The sequence below is a fragment of the Saccopteryx bilineata genome, chromosome 1 (genome assembly GCF_036850765.1).
Source record: "Saccopteryx bilineata isolate mSacBil1 chromosome 1, mSacBil1_pri_phased_curated, whole genome shotgun sequence".
NCBI lineage: Eukaryota > Metazoa > Chordata > Mammalia > Chiroptera > Emballonuridae > Saccopteryx > Saccopteryx bilineata.
The window spans coordinates 157,525,809-157,544,316 of NC_089490.1; the positions used below are offsets into that span (position 1 = coordinate 157,525,809).

Genomic DNA, 18,508 nt, shown 5'->3' on the forward strand with positions numbered 1-18,508 from the left:
ACCACAACGAAGAATTGATGTTTCTCATCTCTTTTCCTTCCTGTCTGTCCCTATCTGTCCTTCTCTGTCTCTCTCTGTTTCTGCCACACACACACACACACACACACACAAAAGCCCCTGGTTTGAGCAAGGGGTCACTGGCTCAGCTAGAGCCCCCGCCCTCCATCAGGGAACACATGAGAAAGCAATCAGTGAACTAAGGTGCCGCGATGAAGAATTTATTATTATTATTCAGCGAGAGGATGGGAGGCAGAGACAGACTCCCAAATAGGCCCCCACCAGGATCCACCTGGCAAGCCACCTATATGGAGTGTTGCTCCATTGCTCAGCAACCAAGCTCTTCTTAGTGCCTGGGGCAGAGGCCATGGAGCCATCCTTAGCCCTGGGGCCAACTCACTCCAATAGAGCCATGGCTGCAGGAGGGAAAGACAGAGAGAGAAGCAAGAGAAGGAGAGAAGCAGATGGGCGCTTTTCCTGTGTGCCCTGACTGGAAGTCAAACCCAGGACATCCACACGCCAGGCCGACACTCTACCACTGAGCCAACCAGCCAAGGCTAATGAAAAATAGATGCTTCTTATCTCTCTCCCTTCCTGTCTGTTTGCTTCTCTCTCTCCCTCTTGCATGCGCTTAAAATTAAAAAAGGGATTTATGTTCCTGGCAGAAGAAAAGGTGTAGGCCCTGGCCAGTTGGCTCAGTGGTAGAGCATCGGCCTGGCGTGCAGGAGTCCCGGGTTCGATTCCCGGCCAGGGCACACAGGAGAAGCACCCATCTGCTTCTCCACCCCTCCCCCTCTCCTTCCTCTCTGTCTCTCTCTTCTCTCCCGCAGCCAAGGCTCCATTGGAGCAAAGTTTGCCCGAGCACTGAGGATGGCTCTGTGGCCTCTGCCTCAGGCACTAGAATGGCTCTGGTTGCAGCAGAGTGACGCCCCAGATGGGAAGAGCATTGCCCCCTGGTGGGCGTGCCAGGTGGATCCCGTTTGGGTGCATGCGGGAGTCTGTCTGACTGCCTCCCCATTTTCAACTTCGAAAAAATACAAAAAAAAAAAAAAAAAAAAAGAAAGAAAAGGTGTAAAGACCTAGAGGGACTTTGGGGCAGCTGTGTTAGGCTTGCTCGCTGGTGTACCAGCTGCAAGAACTTTGCCTGATTAGTGTGTGAGCATGTGGCAGTGCCACGTGTGTATGGCCTATATAAGGCTATGGGTGCTTGCATTCAGGGAGACTGTGGATGTGTCCGCCATTGTGATTTTGCTGTTTGTTTGCCTGAGAAGCAGTTTCCCCTGCCTGTGTGCTTGTTCGCTGTTGTGAGACTATTAAATGGTAATGGCCCAATGCTTTTGGGCTCACAGTTTCTCTACCACCTGCCTGAATCCAGTGTGGACCTGCCTGGCCTCAACTACCGGTATTACAAGCATATTCCTCAAAGTAAGAGCACGCTGGAACCTCAGACCTAAGGGATTTTAAAGGTAGGGATTTTAGGGGAGATCCTAGGGGAGGATCTTTTTTTTAAAAAAACAAAACACAAATGTCTTTTTTTGTTGTTGTGTTTTTTTTTTGTTTTTTTTTTGTTGTTGTTGTTTTTGTTTTTTTTCTGAAGCTGGAAACAGGGAGAGACAGTCAGACAGACTCCCGCATGCGCCCGACCGGGATCCACCCGGCATGCCCACCATGGGGCCACGCTCTGCCCACCAGGGGGCGATGCTCTGCCCATCCTGGGCGTCGCCATGTTGCGACCAGAGCCACTTTAGCGCCTGAGGCGGAGGCCACAGAGCCATCCCCAGCGCCTGGGCCATCTTTGCTCCAGTGGAGCCTTGGCTGCGGGAGGGGAAGAGAGAGACAAGAGAGGAAAGTGCAGCAGAGGGGTGGAGAAGCAAATGGGCGCTTCTCCTGTGTGCCCTGGCCGGGAAACGAACCCGGGTTTGTTGTTGTTTTTGTTGTATTTTTCTGAAGCTGGAAACGGGGAAAGACAGTCAGACTCCCGCATGCACCCGACCGGGATCCACCCGGCACGCCCACCAGGGGGCGATGCTCTGCCCACCAGGGGGCGATGCTCTGCCCCTCCGGGGCGTCGCTCTTTTGCGACCAGAGCCACTCTAGCGCCTGGGGCAGAGGACAAGTAGCCATCCCCAGCGCCCGGGCCATCTTTGCTCCAATGGAGCCTCAGCTGTGGAGGGGAAGAGAGAGACAGAGAGGAAGGAGAGGGGGAGGGGTGGAGAGCAGATGGGCGCTTCTCCTGTGTGCCCTGGCCGGGAATCGAACCCGGGACTTCTGCACGCCAGGCCAATGCTCTACCACTGAGCCAACCGGCCAGGGCAAAAAAAACCAAATGTCTTTGTCTTAATATATGTATGGTGTTTTAGAGCCAGACAATGGGTTCATTCAAGTTCTTTATTCCCCACTCAGGGAAATTCAAGTTTTGGGGGGGTTTTTTTGTTTGTTTTTTTATGTATGGTTTTTAAATTTTTATTTATTTATTTATTTTTACAGAGACAGAGAGTGAGTCAGAGACAGACAGGAACGGAGAGAGATGAGAAGCATCAATCATTAGTTTTTCATTGCGCGTTGCAACACCTTAGTTGTTCATTGATTGCTTTCTCACATGTGCCTTGACTGCAGGCCTTCAGCAGACTGAGTAACCCCTTGCTGGAGCCAGCAACCCTGGGTTCAAGCTGGTGGGCTTTTCCTCAAACTAGATGAGCCCACACTCAAGCTGGCGACCATTGGGGTCTCGAACCTGGGTCCTCTGCATCTCAGTCCGACGCTCTATCCACTGCGCCACCGCCTGGTCAGGCCCAGGGGAGGATCTTAATAGAATATTCATCCCTCTCACCAGAGACCTGGGCAAGCCCTGCAACACTGCCCAGCCTCAGTTTCCCACCTGTGAAATAGGCTACTTCCCAGGCATTGATATTCACCAGGAGCCCAGAAAAACACCTGGGATGTTGTAAATGCCACATAAGTGCTGGGGACATTGACACTTAGACAAGTGCTGACCAATGGGAGTGAGATGGCAGAGGTCTATACCTCTGCAGCCTCTGGCCACTCGGCTACTGAGCACTTCAAGTGTAGCCAATTAAAAAAAAAAGATTTATTGATTTTTTTTAGTGGGGGGGGGGAGAGAGAGAGAGAGAGGGAGTGAGAAAGGTGGGATGGAGGGTGTGGAGCAACAGGAAGTATCAACTCCTAGTTGCTCCCCACAAGTGCTGTAATGCCAGTGGCCGAGGCCAGGCAGGTCCACACTGGATTCAGGCAGAGAGTGGAAAAACTGCGGAGCCAGAAAGGGTTAGGGCCATTCGTTTAATAAAAGTTTCACAACAGTGGACAAGCACACAGGCCGGGGAAATGGACTCTTGGGCAAACAAACAGCAAAAATGGCCCCTCACAGTGGCGGGCAGGCAACCCATCACCCACAATCCCCCATCTTTCCCCCTCCCCTCCCCCCTCTCCCCCTCCCCTCCCCTCCCCTCCCCCCTCTCCTCCTCCCCTCCCTCCTCCCCCTCTCTTCCCCCTCCTCCCCCTCCTCCTTTTCTTCTTTTCTTTTCTCTCTCTCTTGCACACACAAACACCTCTTTTCTTCTTCTTTTCTTTTTTTTTTTTCACTTTTCCGAAGCTGGAAACGGGGAGGCAGTCAGACAGACTCCCGCATGCGCCCGACTGGGATCCACCTGGCACGCCCACCAGGGGCGACGCTTTGCCCCTCTGGGGCGTCACTCTGTTGTCCAGAGCCACTCTAGTGCCCGAGGCAGAGGCCACAGAGCCATCCCCAGCACCCGGGCTATCTTTGCTCCAATGGAGCCTCGCTGCGGGAGGGGAAGAGAGAGACAGAGAGGAAGGAGAGGGGGAGGGTTGGAGAAGCAAATGGGCGCCTCTCCTGTATGCCCTGGCCGGGAATCGAACCTGGGACTCCTGCACGCCGGGCCGACGCTCTACCGCTGAGCCAACCGGCCAGGGCCTCCTCTTCTTTTATTTTCTTTATTTTTCTTTCTCTCTCTCTTTCTCTCTCTCTCTCTTTCTCTCTCTCTCTCTCTGTCTCACAAGCACCCATCTTATATAGGCTATAGGCCATACACACGTGGCACAGCCAGCACTCATGTGCCAATCAGGCAAAATGCTTGCAGCTGGTAACCCCGAGAGCAAGTCTAACACAGCTGCCCCACAAAGTGCCTTGACCAGGCAAGCCCAGGGTTTCAAACTTACTACCTCAGCATTCCAGGTCGACACTTTGTCCATGGCACCACCACAGGTCAGGCAAGTCTAGGCTGATTTTAATTAATTCCAATTTAAAGTAAGAAACTGACACTGGATCAGTTTTGGGAAAATGTCTGAATCTACTTGGAACAACTTGGAAAGGAATGTTTGCATTTTCCTTTTCAGAGTAAGTTTTATGAAAACTAGATACAGGTGAGTATTTCCCAGGCCAGGTGAATGTACAAATTGAGTTAGGCTGTGAGTGGGAAACACGGGTGATTTCAAAGACATGGTTCAGTAAAAGGTGTCACATACCTCATTCACCACTTTTCATATCGATTTCATGCTGAAATGATCATATTTTTTAGAAACAGAATTATGTGAAATATATTACCAAAACTGTTCCTAATTCTTTTTTTTTCTTTTTTTTTCAAGGAAGAATACATGTAATTACAATCAATTTGAAGATATATTTATAAAGGAACACAAATGACTGCAAATTCAGACCAGAACTGCTCAATCATACACCCACCCCCCCCCCCCCCCCCCCCCCCCGCCCAAGTGAAAAGGGAGGAGGAAGGCAGACAGACTCCTGCATGCACCCAACCGGGATCCACCTGGCATGCCAACCAGGGGGCGATGCTAGGCTCATCTGGGGCCTTGCTCCACTGCAATCAGAGCTACTCTAGCGCCTGGGGCGGAGGCCATTTAGCCATCCTCAGTGCCCGGGTCAACTTTTGCTCCAATGGAGCCTCGGCTGCAGGAGGGGAAGAGAGAGACAGAGAGAAAAGAGAAAGGGAAGGGTGGAAAAGCAGATGGGAGCTTCTCCTGTGTACCCTGACCAGGAATTGAATGTTCTTAATTCTTTGGTTTTTCATTTTTCATTTTTAAAAAATGCATTGATTTTAGAGAGGAACATAGATATATTCAGTGGTGGGATTCAAATAATTTAACAACCGGTTTTCTGCCCTACTGACCATTTTAATTATAAAAAAAACGATATACCAAAAGGTAGTTTATTATTTCATGCATTTAATACTTAAATAAGAACAATAAAAGAGGTACACAAAACTAGATTGTTATAAGAAAGAATTTAAGGCCCTGGTCGGTTGACTCAGTGATAGAGCGTTGGCCTGGCGTGCAGAAGTCCCAGGTTCGATTTCCGGCTAGGGCACACAGGAGAAGCGCCCATCTGCTTCTCCACCCCTCCCCCTCTCCTTCCTCTCTGTCTCTCTCTTCCCCTCCTGCAGCCAAGGCTCCATTGGAGCAAAGTTGGCCTGGGTGCTGAGGATGGCTCTGTGGCCTCTGCCTCAGGCGCTAGAATGGCTCCGATTGCAACAGAGCGACGCCCCAGATGGGCAGAGCATCGCCTCCTGGTGGGCATGCCGGGTGGATCCCGGTCGGGCGCATGCGGGAGTCTGACTGCCTCCCCGTTTCCAACTTAAGAAAAATACAAAAAAAAAAAAAAAAAGAAAGGCCTGACCTGTGGTGGCGCAGTGGATAAAGCATCGGTCTGGAAATGCTGAGGTCGCCAGTTCGAAACCCTGGGCTTGCCTGGTCAAGGCACATATGGGAATTGATGCTTCCAGCTCCTCCCCCTTGTCTCTCTCTCCTCTCTGTCTCTCTCTCTCTCCCTCTCCTCTAAAATGAATAAATAAAATTTAAAAAAAATTTAAAAATATTAATGAAAAATATTAAATAATACCTGACAAAAAAAACCAGAACTATTATTTAAGATGTTTCCAATGACAGCTTCACCCTCTGGTTGTTTGGCACTTTTTCTCTTTATGTTATATGTTTGTTTACTGAAGTACCAAATGTAATGTGAGGGAATTAAAATGTAGTATTTCATCAAAGGTATAATGAGTTTTTTTTTTGTTTTTTTTTCAGAGACAGAGTCAGAGAGAGGGACAGACAGGGACCGAAGAGAGATGAGAAGGTCAGTCATCAGTTTTTCATTGCGACACCTTAATTGTTCATTGATTGCTTTCTCATATGTGCCTTGACCATGGGCCTTCAGCAGACCGAGTAGCCCCTTGCTCAAGCCAACGACCTTGGGTCCAAGCTGGTGAGCTTTGCTCAAACCAGATGAGCCCACACACAAGCTGGCGACCTCGGGGTCTCAAACCTGGGTTCTCCGCAACCCAGTCCGATGCTCTATCCACTGCACCACCTGGTCAGGCTATAATGATTTTTATGAAAGGAATAAAACACTGGATTCAGGCAGATGGTAGAAAAACTGCAGAGCCAGAAAGGGTTAGGGCCATTCGTTTAATAAAAGTCTTACAACAGTGAACAAGCACACAGGCAGGGGAAATGGCCTCTCAGGCAAACAAACAGCAAAAATGGCCCCTCACAGTGGTGGGCAGGCAACCCACCATCTGCAATCCCCCATCTTTCTCCCTCTCTCCCCCCCTCTTCCCCCTTCTCCCATACCCCCTTCTTTCCCCCATCCCCCCCTCCTCCTCCTCCTCCCTCCCTCCCTCCCTCCCCTCCCCTCCCCTCCCCTCCCCTCCCCTCCCCTCCCTCCCTCTCTCTCTCTCTCTCTCTCTCTCTCTCCAAGCATAGTTCTGTCAAATTTTTTTCACTTATGGATGGAATGAACATTACTATGGGTGCTTAGAATATGCTATTGCGCAGATGAACATTAAAAAAGAGTAAAGAATGGGCCCTGGCCGGTTGGCTCAGCAGTGGAGCGTCGGTCTGGCGTGCGGGGGACCCGGGTTCGATTCCCGGCCAGGGCACGCGGGAGAGGCGCCCATTTGCTTCTCCACACCCCCCACTTCCTCTCTGTCTCTCTTCCCCTCCCTCGGCCGGGGCTCCATTGGAGCGGGGATGGCCCGGGCGCTGGGGATGGCTCCTTGGCCTCTGCCCCAGGCGCTGGAGTGGCTCTGGTTGCTCGGGGCAGGCGATGCCCCGGAGGGGCAGAGCGTCGCCCCTGGTGGGCGTGCTGGGTGGATCCCGGTCGGGAGCATGCGGGAGTCTGTCTGGCTGTCTCTCCCCGTTTCCAGCTTCGGGAAAAATAAAGAGAAAAGAAAAAAGAGTAAAGAAGGTAAATTTGTGATCTCCACATTGGGCAGCTGCCCAGGTGCTGACCTTAGAGAGAATCCTGATTACAAGTGCCATTTTAACAACCGATTCACCAAACTCAACAAAAAATTAGGTATTGGTTCTGCCATACCATTGTGAACCGGCTGAATCCCACCACTGGATATATTCCTGGGATCAAACAGGCAACTTCTGCACTTCAGAACAATGCTCCAACCAACTGAGCTATCCGGCCAAGGCGTCGTTGCTTTTTTTGGGTCTAGGCTCTGAGTCTCTCAGAACCCCAGAAATCCAGAATTTGAAGTCCTGGGGTTCCAGAAACTTAGAATATTTATACACCTATACCTTGAAAATACTGTGGAGTAGGGTCCAGACCAACGTAATGAAATAAGTATCGAAATAAAGCAGGTTGTGCCTGACCTGTGGTAGAACAGGGGATAAAGTGTTAACCTGGAATGCTGAGATGGCCAGTTCAAAACCCTGCATGGCCTGACCTGTGGTGGCGCAGTGGGATAAAGCGTCGACCTGGAACACTGAGGTCGCCAGTTCGAAACCTTGGGCTTGCCTGGTCAAGGCACATATGGGAGTTGATGCTTCCTGCTCCTCCCCCTTCTCTCTCTCTCTCTGTCTCTCTCTCTAAAAAAATCAATAAATAAAATATTTTTAAAAACCTTGCGTGTGCCTGTTCAAGGCACATACGAGAAGAAACTACAATAAGTTAGTTGATGCTTTCTGCTCCCAATGCTCCCCCTTCTCTCTTCTCTCTTTAAAATCAATAAAGTACCAATAAATAAAATATTTTTTAAAAATGGGTTGTAACCTTTCTGTTAGTGGAGGCTCTTGCAAACTGCACCACGTGTGAAGCACAAGGAAGCGAAGCGCAACAAAATGAAGTGTGTTTGTAATTGAGGACCTCTGCCCACTAACCTCGGATTGATGGAATTATATGATTTTGTATAGTTCTCCGACTTCAGTGTCCCTGCTTTGGAGCCTGGGTTCAAATCACAATTGCCTATGTAGCTGTGTAACCTTCCACAATTACACGCCACCTTGTTGTGCCTCCCTTTCCTGTATATAAAGCACCTACTGACCTTAGGGCCAACATCGGTAGATTCATGTGTAAACCTTGAGATAAGGTTGTTGAGTCAACACGTCAAAATCTTACAGATTTTGGCCTCAGCTCGGAGAACCTGGTAGGGAGGTCTTGAACTTATGCAGCTGCCTTTGAACCCATGGCACCCACCGACCCATCCAGGCTCACGCCTGGGAAGTTTGCAGGGGCTGGAGGACCTGGGGTTGTAGGGGCCTTGGGTGCTGGGCAGGGGGCTGAGCCCAGGGGTCTTGGTGGTTGGGCACAGGGGTACTGCAGGTGCAGTGAGGGCCCTGGGGCCCCTCTCTGGCAGCTACCTCCATGGCAATCCTCTTCCAGCAGTGTCTGGGTCTAAGCAGGACACCAGAGGGTCGGAGTGGGACAAAGGGCGGGGCCTTTTAGCAAGGGCTTTGGGCATGCCTCTTGCTCTCTGCAAACAGGCATTGTTCCTGGACACTACAGGGGTGGGCAGAACAAGCATGGTGCAGTGAAAAAGCAAAAGTACCAATAATCTGACTGTTAACTCGGGTCAAGAACCTCTCGCTCACAATCTGCCATGGCTCCCCGCTGCCCCCTCAACAAAAGTATCCTCCAGGCTCCCGTGCTCTGCTTGGGGCCCATGGGTTTTTTCTTGCTCTGCTCTTGGTCTTTGTTTCTTCAGCTGTGCCCTATGCTTGACACTCTACCTGGTTCCTTCACTGTCCTTCCAGCCTCTGCTGGAGGGTCATCTGCTCATTGACACCCCCCCACACCAAGTTCCTCTGTAACTTTCAACCTGCCCTGACCCAGCAACTGCCCCAACACCCCCTGCCCCTCAGCATCCTCTGAAATCCAACCCAGCTTCTAACTTCCCTGCTGTCCCCAGAAGGGTGGTGTGATGTTCTTGTGGTTTAGGTTTAAACTGTCTTTCAAGTCTACTTGTCCTTTTTCCTGATGGTGACTCTTTAAGGCCAGGCATTGTCCAGTGACTGCCTGCACAGTTTGGACGTGTAGTGAAGTTGCACTGTTATCGTGGGTCTTGAGTATTTGTAACATGGAAGAGCTGCCAGATCCAGCAGCTGCCCACCATGTGGGGCTAAATTTCAACATAAATTACATTAATAAAAATAGACTAAGTTTAAAATTTGCTTTTTAAATAAAAATAGACTAAGTTTAAAATTTGCTTTTCAGCCACGTTTCCCTGGAGCCCGTGTGAGTGATTCCTTGGGCCTTTGGTGGTCACATCATGGTGCGGAGGTGTGCTCTCCCGGTCTATTGGAAAAGTTTTCCTTCTCTCTTTGAATCGTTGAGCGGGGCTAGAAGCATCATAGCAGGCGGTCAATGAGGGCTGGGTTCTATTACCTGACTCCTTGACATTTGTTTGTAACTCTCAATGCAAGTCCGTAATCTGTGGCTCTCACAGCTCCACAAGCTCCCGGCAATAGGGAGCTTCCAAGCCAGGGAAGAAGAGGAAGGGGTTAGCTACGTTAGAATCCGACATAGGATAAAGTGGAGAGACCCATAACCGACCCAAGTTGAGCACGGATTGAGGTGCTCCTCCACAGCTTATTTGCTCATTAGTTTTTTTTGGACTTGTGTTCTTTTAAATATGTTTGTTGGGCTTTAGGGGAGAAGAGGAGGATGCAAGAAGCATTAATTCCCAACTGTGCTCTGACCAAGCAAACTCGTGGTTTCTAGGTTGACACATTTATTCAAAATACCACTGTGCAGTGGCTCCACAGGTTATTTAAAGCTGACCAACAAAATTACTTTACAGCAAGAATGCCATATCTTACGCTACTCTTTGACTTGGCTCCTTAAAGAACCATCTCAAAGACCATTCTATCATCGCGGTTACTAAAGGGGTCTTTGATCACGTAAAACCCCAATATATTGACTGGTTTTACCGTCTAAGGGCGTCCTGGCAGACGCGGGGCATTGTGGGGAAAATATGCAAAACACTGGGTAGACGTAGCCCCGCCTCACGGCGCGGCCAGGAGAGAGGGCGGGGCTGCTGCGGATTGACCGCCGGCATCCCTACGTTCCCCGCGGGCGCAGAAGGGCAGCTCTTGCTGGCGCTGCGACTCGCTGGCGTCAGCAAGGCCGCGGAGGCGGAAGATGGCGGCGACGGCCCGGCGGCCGTGAGGACCGCGGTGACAGAGAGGACGGCTGATGGCGCCCAGGAGGCGCCCTGGGGGACCCGCGGGCCATTAGGGCGCGACGTTGGGCAGCATGTCGGAGCACGCGGCGCCCGGGGCCCCGGGGCCCGGGCCAAACGGCGGCGGCGGCCCTGCCCCCGCGCGTGGGCCCCGCACCCCCAACCTCAACCCCAACCCTCTCATCAACGTGCGCGACCGGCTTTTCCACGCGCTCTTCTTCAAGATGGCAGTCACCTACTCGCGGCTTTTCCCACCCGCCTTCCGCCGTCTCTTCGAATTCTTCGTGTTGCTCAAGGTGACCGCGGCCCCGACCCCCGACCCATGATCCCATCAGCCGGATCCAACCCCCCAGACTTGTGACCTCTGACCCCGTTTCCGCCCAAGACTGCCAACCTCTCACACCAGGAGGTCTAGGCCCGACCCGATCCGCTTTGTGCCCTCCCCTTTACCCAGTCGCCCCATGTCCTGACACCTTATCTGTCTGACACTTCATCCTCCACGTCTTACCCTGTGGGTGGCCTTTGATCCCGACTCCAGGAACTCCAGCCCTCTCCATGCCGCACCCGCAATTAGCCTCACCCTTCCTCTGGTGACCCACTTCCGGGAAGCATGTAGCCTGGCCCTGACCTGCTTGGGACCTCCTCCCAGCCCTGTGTCCCTTACCATGCCGCGAGGGATCCTCAGTCTTGGGAGGAAGTCCCCCCAATCCTGTCCTCCCTTGCCCTTACACTATACAGACCCAGGTCCCCAAACCTGGGCTTCCTTAAATTGGGAAGGATTACAGGCTTACCCTGCCCCTCTTCAGGACACACCCAGGGACCACCCACCTGCCCTGGAAGTGCGCTCTCCCCTTTTACCTCTTCTGCTTTCCCTTTTCTTGGGGTTGCTCCCCTCCTTGGGACCTTCCACCATCCCCCCACCCCAGCGTTTCCTCCTCTAAACCTTAAAGGGGAATGTGAGGTCACGCTCCAGGATTAGTGAGATTTACAGTCATTGATTTGATTAGCAAGGTGCTGCACACAAACCTGCTCCCCATCCTTCCTCAGGTGTCATAGGGGTTTCAACTGTGAGTGCAGCTAAGGGAGGACTGGCATTGGTTTGGGTCCCTCCAAGAAGGGGGCTGGCTCACTCAGGTGTGAGCCCAGAGTTCACTGGGCATCAGGGTTCTGGTTCCCAGTTGTCTGACAGAACTGAGGAAAGGGAGAAACAATTAGTTTCCTGTCAGAGTGCAGCTAGGGAGGGTCTAGATGCTGACATTGCCAAAGGAGCTTCCGGTTCACTTGGGTGCTGATGCTGGAGGTAGTAGAGGCACTTGGGTTGCCAGCCAGGCTAGCCAGCCCCAGGGACTGGACAGTGGGGCTGCGGGCTGAGCATAGGGGCTTTGGGGTTAGTTATCTGGTTACTTTCTGGGGGTCCCGGGCCCTGCTTCCTACACTTCACAACTCCCATCACCAGTTCAGTGGTCCCCAAACACAATATTGGGAACAGGTATTGGGATTCAGGGTGGCTTGTGGGAGGTTCCTCTGGTGTTCTACACTGTCACCCTTGCCCCCACCCTCCACTTGCAGAGGCCCACTGTGTTCTTTTTTTTTTTTTTTTTTTTGTATTTTTCTGAAGCTGGAAATGGGGAGAGACAGAGACTCCCGCATGCGCCTGACCAGGATCCACCGGATGCTCTGCCCACCAGAGGGCGATGCTCTGCCCCTCCGGGGCATCGCTCTGTCACAACCAGAGCCACTCTAGCGCCTGGGGCAGAGTCCAAGGAGCCATCCCCAGTGCCCGGGCCATCCTTGCTCCAATGGAGCCTTGCTGCGGGAGGGGAGAGAGAGAGACAGAGAGGAAGGAGAGGGGGAGGGGTGGAGAAGCAGATGGGCGCTTCTCCTGTGTGCCCTGGCCGGGAATCGAACCGGGGACTTCTGCACACCAGGCCAACACTACCACTGAGCCACCCGGCCAGGGCCTGTTCTTTTTTTTTTTTTTTTGTATTTTTTTTTTTTTACTTTATTTATTTATTTTTAGAGAGGAGAGAGACAGAGAGGGAGAGAGAGAGAGACAGAGAGAGAGAAGGGGGGAGGAGCTGGAAGCATCAACTCCCATAGGTGCCTTGACCAGGCAAGCCCAGGGTTTTGAACCGGCGACCTCAGCATTTCCAGGTCGACGCTTTATCCACTGCGCCACCACAGGTCAGGCCATTTTTTTTTTTTTTTTTTTTTTTTTTTTACAGAGACAGAAAGGGACAGACAGGGAGAGAGATGAGAAGCATCAATTTTTGGTTGTGGCACTTCAGTTGTATTGCTAGGTTTCTCTTATGTGCTTTGACCATGGGGCTACAGCAGACTGAGTAACCCCTGGCTCAAGCCAGCGACCTTGGGTCCAAGCTGGTGAGCTTTGCTCAAACCAGATGAACCTGCGCTCAAGCTGGCAACCTTGGAGTCTGAACCCATCCCGACACCCTATCCACTGCACCACCGCATGGTCAGACGGCCCCCACTGTGTTCTTATCTTCAGCATCTGTTGAGACCTGAATACTAGGTGATACACTGTCTGTCTGCTGAGATCTTTGTGATGCTCTAATCTCTGTCTCCTATGCCACTTTGGGCTGCAAGGGAAGGAAACATTTCCTATTGTCTCAAGAGAGATCTTAGAGCTCATGCAACTAGGGAGCTGTAGAAGGTGGGCTCCTACAGCTTCAGGTATGGCCAGATCCAGGCATACAGCAGTGTGCTCAGAGATGGGGCCTCTCCCCATCCCTTTCAGGTCATGGCCAGGCCAGGAGTGGGTGCCTTAATGACCTGGCTGTTGCCCAGTCTGCAGAGCAGACTCCAAGGGACAGGGGCTGAGTAGTCTACAGCTGGTGTTGGTACCATCCTACAGGGCCATAAACAGTCTTAGTGGTGGCTGTGTGGTCCTGGGCAGCTCACTAACCTCCTGAGCATCAGTGTTCATGTCATAGGCAGGAAGGGACTTTGTGATCTGATCTTTTTGTGATCCAGGCTTTTCCAAGTTGTGGTTCTGTACCATATAGTCAGCTAGTTCTGGAGAGTAGGAATTTGGTGTGGGAGCATGTGTGGTGGGAGTGGTCGGAGGCTGAGCTGGCCCATCTGAGGGATCACCCTAGTTTCTGGCTGAACAGCCACTGGGGTCACTGGTTCCCTCGTACCCATCTTTTCTTGTGGAAGCGGGTTCCACTTCGGGCCAGTTGTGTCCTCTTCCTGGGGCGGGGGTAGGTAGAATGCATAGGGATGATGCTCTTGACATGGCCTCTAGCTAGGAGGGGAATACTCGGCCAACGAAGCTCCTTGAGAAGCAAGGCTGTCAGACAGTGAGATGAGCTTTTGGGGAGGAGGGTGTTCCTAAATAGACTCGAGTGGAGGGCCCTTTTGACAGACTTAGTTTGAGCCAGGCAGAGATGCTATTGGTGACGTAGAGCAGAGTCCCCAGGGTTCTTCAGCACTACTGATAGCATCTGCTTGTTTTCTGTGGGGGGCCATCCTGGTCACTGTGGTGTGCTGAGCAGCATCCTCTGGCATTGCACCCTTGATTCCAGGAGCACCACCAGTGTACAACCAGATGTCCTCTGGGGGCAGGACCACCCTGCTGTCCCCATTTTACTGATGGGATAATTACCTCAGAGAAGCAGAGCAAGCTGGCCCAGCCCGCAGGCTTAGCCAAATCTCTGCAGTTCCATTGTAGGAGGGATGCAGAGTGTGCTTGATAGGCCATGGAGACTGTTTTTAGCTTGTGAGGTCAGGGGCATTCTGAGAACAAGGCAGAGTGTGAGGCAATTGGGTTGGCTTCTTGGGGACAGTAGGGCCCCAGCAGGTGACCCAGGGGTGGTAGCAACTGGGCTGGGCCTCCCAGTATGGGAACAGTTAGTTGATGGTCTCTCCCAAGATATGGATCCTACATGTGCACAGGAGTGCCTCATCCTGGCTTACACAGAGCAGAGTGGTCAGGCCCTTGGACCACTGACATCCCCAGGGCCCATGCTGCTAGGAGGGGCCAGGGTGGGTTTAGGGCTTAGGGTATTTAGAACCCTAGGGTTTCTTTCCTTCCCCCATGAAGCTCAGGCCTCACTGTTGGGGTGGGGTTCTCTGCCCCCAGGCCTTGTTTGTGCTCTTTGTCCTGGCCTACATCCACATCGTTTTCTCCCGATCACCCATCAATTGCCTGGAGCATGTGCGTGACAAGTGGCCACGAGAGGGCGTTCTTCGCGTGGAGGTACAGCAGAACTCGAGTCGCGCACCCGTCTTCCTGCAGTTCTGTGAGAGTGGTCGCAGCAGCTTCCCTGGTCTTGCTGCGGCACCTGGTGGCCTGGAGTTGGAGGAGGAGGAGGAAGAGGAGCTGACCATGGAGATGTTTGGGAACCGCTCCATCCAGGTGAACTGGCTAAGTGCACATGCAGGAGGAGGACCTCACTGCTGGGAAGGCTCAAGCTCTTGCAAGGCCCTGCACTCATGTGGCCTTAAGGCAGGATGGAGGCTGTGCGAGGCAGACTCTCACCTTAAAGGGGTTGGCCTCATTTTTGGGGTGCTGAGGGAACCCCAGGAGGGTTTGGGCTGAGAGCTCTAGCAGTCCTGGCCATCCCAGATGGTGCAGCTCCCTGCAGGGGTGGGTTTATAGGGTCTGCAGCCTGTGGGTAGGGACATGCTTGTGCAGTCAGAGGCCAAGGTCCCGTGGGAGAGGGGGCCAGCACAGGTGGGGAATTGTACAGAATATACCCAGGTGGCCCCACCCCCAGCTTTGGGGCACAGACCCTCACCTGGAATCAGCCAGGAGCTTGGTGTTGGATAAGGGGTCTTTGGTGGGATGCTGGTCAGAGGTTCTCCAGCTCCAGAAGTGGAGGACATTCTGGCAGAGGCTGGGTGTCACAGAGGTTAGGGGCAGAGTGCATCTCCTTCCAGGCAGCAGGAGAGGGGCCTCTGGGCCGGACCCCCAGTGCCAAGGGCCCACTGATGCCCTGCCTCCTGGTGACCCACAGTTTGAGCTGGACATCGAGCCCAAGGTGTTCAAGCCACCTGGTGGCCCTGAGGCCCTGAATGATAGCCAGGAGTTCCCCTTCCCTGAGACACCCTCGAAAGGTATGTGTTGCCAAGATGTTTGGTTGAGTCACCTGGGAGTTCACACTCCTGGACAGAGAATGGCCACTTCGAGCCTCTATTTCCCCATCTGTCTGCAGCATGTAAAGCTGATGGAGGCGCTCCCGGGCCCTGGGTACACTCCATCTCTGGCCCCTCCTCTGGAGGTGGGAGGCAGGGTTGGCCAGGGCTCTCTGCAGGCTGATAGGCCATGCCCACCTACAGTGTGGCCACAGGACGAGTACATCGTGGAGTACTCACTGGAGTATGGCTTCCTGCGCCTGTCACAGGCCACGCGACAGCGGCTCAGCATCCCTGTCATGGTGGTTACCCTGGGTGAGTAACCCGAGGAGAGGGCCAGGGTAGGGGGATAACTCAGAAGCACTTAAGACCAAGGTCTGGGGGTCATCCTTGCTCCAGCTGTGGAAATCTACCCCCAACCCCGTTTCATTGGACCACCCCTCAGGATCTGACAGTCACATCACTGCCTGGGTGGGGTGAATGGGGACCTTACCAGGTATACCCCATTGGTGTTCCACCTGCAGACCCCACAAGGGACCAGTGCTTTGGGGACCGCTTCAGTCGCCTGCTGCTGGCTGAGTTCCTGGGCTACGATGACATTCTCATGTCTAGCGTGAAGGGCCTGGCCGAGAATGAGGAAAACAAGGGTGCGATTGGGACCAGGTGGGGGGAGTGCAGGGGGTGCAGTGGAAGGGGCTGGAGGGCAGGCAGTGGTGCTCATGGCCTCTCTATATAGGCTTCCTGCGTAATGTGGTGTCAGGCGAACACTACCGATTTGTGAGCATGTGGATGGCCCGAGCATCCTATCTGGCTGCCTTTGTCATCATGGTCATTTTTGTGAGTATCCTAAGGCTGGGCTAGGTTAGAGGGTATGGGGTTGGGTGGCCCTTCTCCCACCTCACACACCTTCTTTTGCAGACCCTAAGCGTGTCCATGCTGCTCCGCTACTCCCATCACCAGATATTTGTCTTCATTGGTGAGTCTATCCACCAAGTGGCGGGAGGAAAGGTGGGGTCAGCTTCAGGCCCGCATGGCCCCCTGCCCACCCCACCCCCCGCGGGGTACCTCACCCGGTCTGCCCGCCCACCACCCTCTGCCCGCAGTGGACCTGCTGCAGATGCTGGAGATGAACATGGCCATCGCCTTCCCTGCAGCGCCCTTGCTGACCGTCATCCTGGCCCTTGTGGGTGAGGACCCGTCTCCCCATCCTTTTGCCTTCCTATCCACCCAGCCCCTCACACTCACCTCCCTTCTTTCCCTGGCCTTCCTACCATGCCCACCACAACCGATGGCCTCCTGCAGGGATGGAAGCTATCATGTCAGAGTTCTTCAATGACACCACCACTGCCTTCTACATCATCCTTATTGTGTGGCTGGCTGACCAGTATGATGCCATTTGTTGCCACACCAACACCAGCAAGAGGCATTGGCTGCGGTGAGTGCCACAGGGGTCCAGGTAGGGTCAGGGTGGAGTTTGGACTGGCATCGCCTCACTGTGTCTCCTACAGGTTTTTCTACCTGTACCACTTCGCCTTCTATGCCTACCACTATCGCTTCAATGGGCAGTACAGCAGCCTGGCCCTAGTCACCTCCTGGCTCTTCATCCAGGTGAGGGGCCCCACCTGTTATCTGAGGTTCAGCCTGTGGGAGGTCTAGTCCTGTGCTGGACCTAACTCATGCCCACCCTGTCTCCAGCATTCCATGATCTACTTCTTCCACCACTACGAGCTGCCCGCCATCCTGCAGCAGATCCGCATACAGGAGATGCTGCTACAGACACCACCACTGGGCCCTGGCACCCCCACAGCGCTACCAGATGACCTCAACAACAATGGGGGTACCCCGGCTGCTGACCCTGACCCTGCCAGCCAGCCCGCTGCCCTGGACCCTGGCTCACTGGGGGCTGGTGGGGTCCCCAGGCCTGTGGCTGAAGCACCTAGCTCTCTGGTGGCTGCAGCAGCCTCAGTGGCTGCAGCAGCCAGTAGTGACCTGGGCTGGATGGCGGAGACAGCTGCTATCATCACAGACGCCTCTTTCCTGTCTGGCCTGAGTGCCTCCCTCTTGGAGCGGAGGGCAACCAGCCCCCTGAACCCAGGTGGGGGGTTCCCTCGGGGCCTCCAAGCCCCCCAGGACAGTGCTCCCCCAAATGATTCCCCAGCACCTGACACAGCCCCCCTAGCTGCTGGGGTGAGTGGACCCATCCAGGAGTTACCAATCCCAGCGGACGAACCCTTGGAAATCGGCTCCTAAGTCCTGGGAAGCTGATTGCCTCTGCCCCTGGCTGTCCAGGCCAGCTGGGTGTGACCTGGCTGGTGCCCTTGGGGGTCAGGGAGGCTGTTGCTGGTGTCTCTGGGACTACCCAGTTGGCCTTGTGTCATGGTCCATCTGGTTTGCCCAGGGGTGGGCTCCTTCTGTGGGCATGGGGCCTGCTTACAGCCTTTCCCTGCCACATCTGTGGTGAGCCCCTCAGTCAGCGAATTAAGGCAGGCTGATGAGCAGGGGCAGGAAAGGGGGTAGGATCTCCATGAAAAACTCTGTAAAGAGTTGGTGAAAGGTCTGGAGCAAGCTGTACCTAGAGGCAGAGCCTAGCAGGTCTCTGAGTCAGGTGAACACTCGTGGGGGCCACCTTCACTGTCCTGGCTGCTCAAGCTGGTGCTCCGTTGTGTGCAGTGCCTTTTCCACGGCCCCTGCCCCCATATGTGCGTGCCAGGGCTGGGGTATTGGCACAGGGATATGGTGTGTGGGTGCCAGCTGTCAAAGACAGCAACCAGGCACTAGGGTCCAGCCTTGCTCCTGCAGGAGAGGGCCAGTGGCCCAATCAAGTCACACAGAGAGGACTGCAGAGTGCTCATTCCATTCTATTTAATTGCAGTGTACAAAATTGTGTTTGTATATAGAATAAACTGTCTTGTTGACAGCGCCCAGCTAGAGTCTGCATGCACCTGGTG

The 18,508-nt window shown here is 53.5% G+C and overlaps 2 protein-coding genes across 3 annotated transcripts in view; one reads left to right on the forward strand and one right to left on the reverse strand.

Moving 5' to 3' along the window:
- CNN2 (calponin 2) overlaps positions 1 to 11,044 on the reverse strand; it is a 23,361-nt gene extending 12,317 nt beyond the window's left edge. The window contains exon 1 of the mRNA XM_066277930.1: positions 10,969 to 11,044. The gene's annotated coding sequence lies outside the window, so the exon portion shown is untranslated. The remainder of the gene's footprint in view (positions 1 to 10,968) is intronic.
- TMEM259 (transmembrane protein 259) lies at positions 10,342 to 18,484 on the forward strand. Of its 2 annotated transcripts, XM_066277905.1 has the most exons (11): positions 10,343 to 10,756; positions 14,566 to 14,841; positions 15,443 to 15,542; positions 15,765 to 15,875; positions 16,085 to 16,207; positions 16,297 to 16,397; positions 16,479 to 16,536; positions 16,664 to 16,747; positions 16,863 to 16,995; positions 17,069 to 17,168; positions 17,256 to 18,484. In XM_066277905.1, exons 1-11 carry the CDS (start codon positions 10,535 to 10,537, stop codon positions 17,808 to 17,810), a joined length of 1,863 nt encoding a protein of 620 aa, XP_066134002.1. In that variant the 5' UTR covers positions 10,343 to 10,534; the 3' UTR covers positions 17,811 to 18,484. The 2 variants fall into 2 exon arrangements, with proteins under 2 accessions (XP_066134011.1, XP_066134002.1); XM_066277914.1 differs by lacking the exon at positions 16,664 to 16,747 and having other exon boundaries at positions 10,342 to 10,756.
- Positions 18,485 to 18,508: the final 24 nt, after the last annotated feature.

Bases quoted from the DNA above. Each gene is read 5' to 3' on its own strand.
- TMEM259 (XM_066277905.1), top strand. From the start codon at position 10,535: ATGTCGGAGCACGCGGCGCCCGGGGCCCCGGGGCCCGGGCCAAACGGC. The intron at 16,208-16,296 runs GTGCGATTGGGA...CTCTCTATATAG, and splicing joins CGAGAATGAGGAAAACAAGG to GCTTCCTGCGTAATGTGGTG. The intron at 16,398-16,478 runs GTGAGTATCCTA...CTTCTTTTGCAG, and splicing joins TTGTCATCATGGTCATTTTT to ACCCTAAGCGTGTCCATGCT.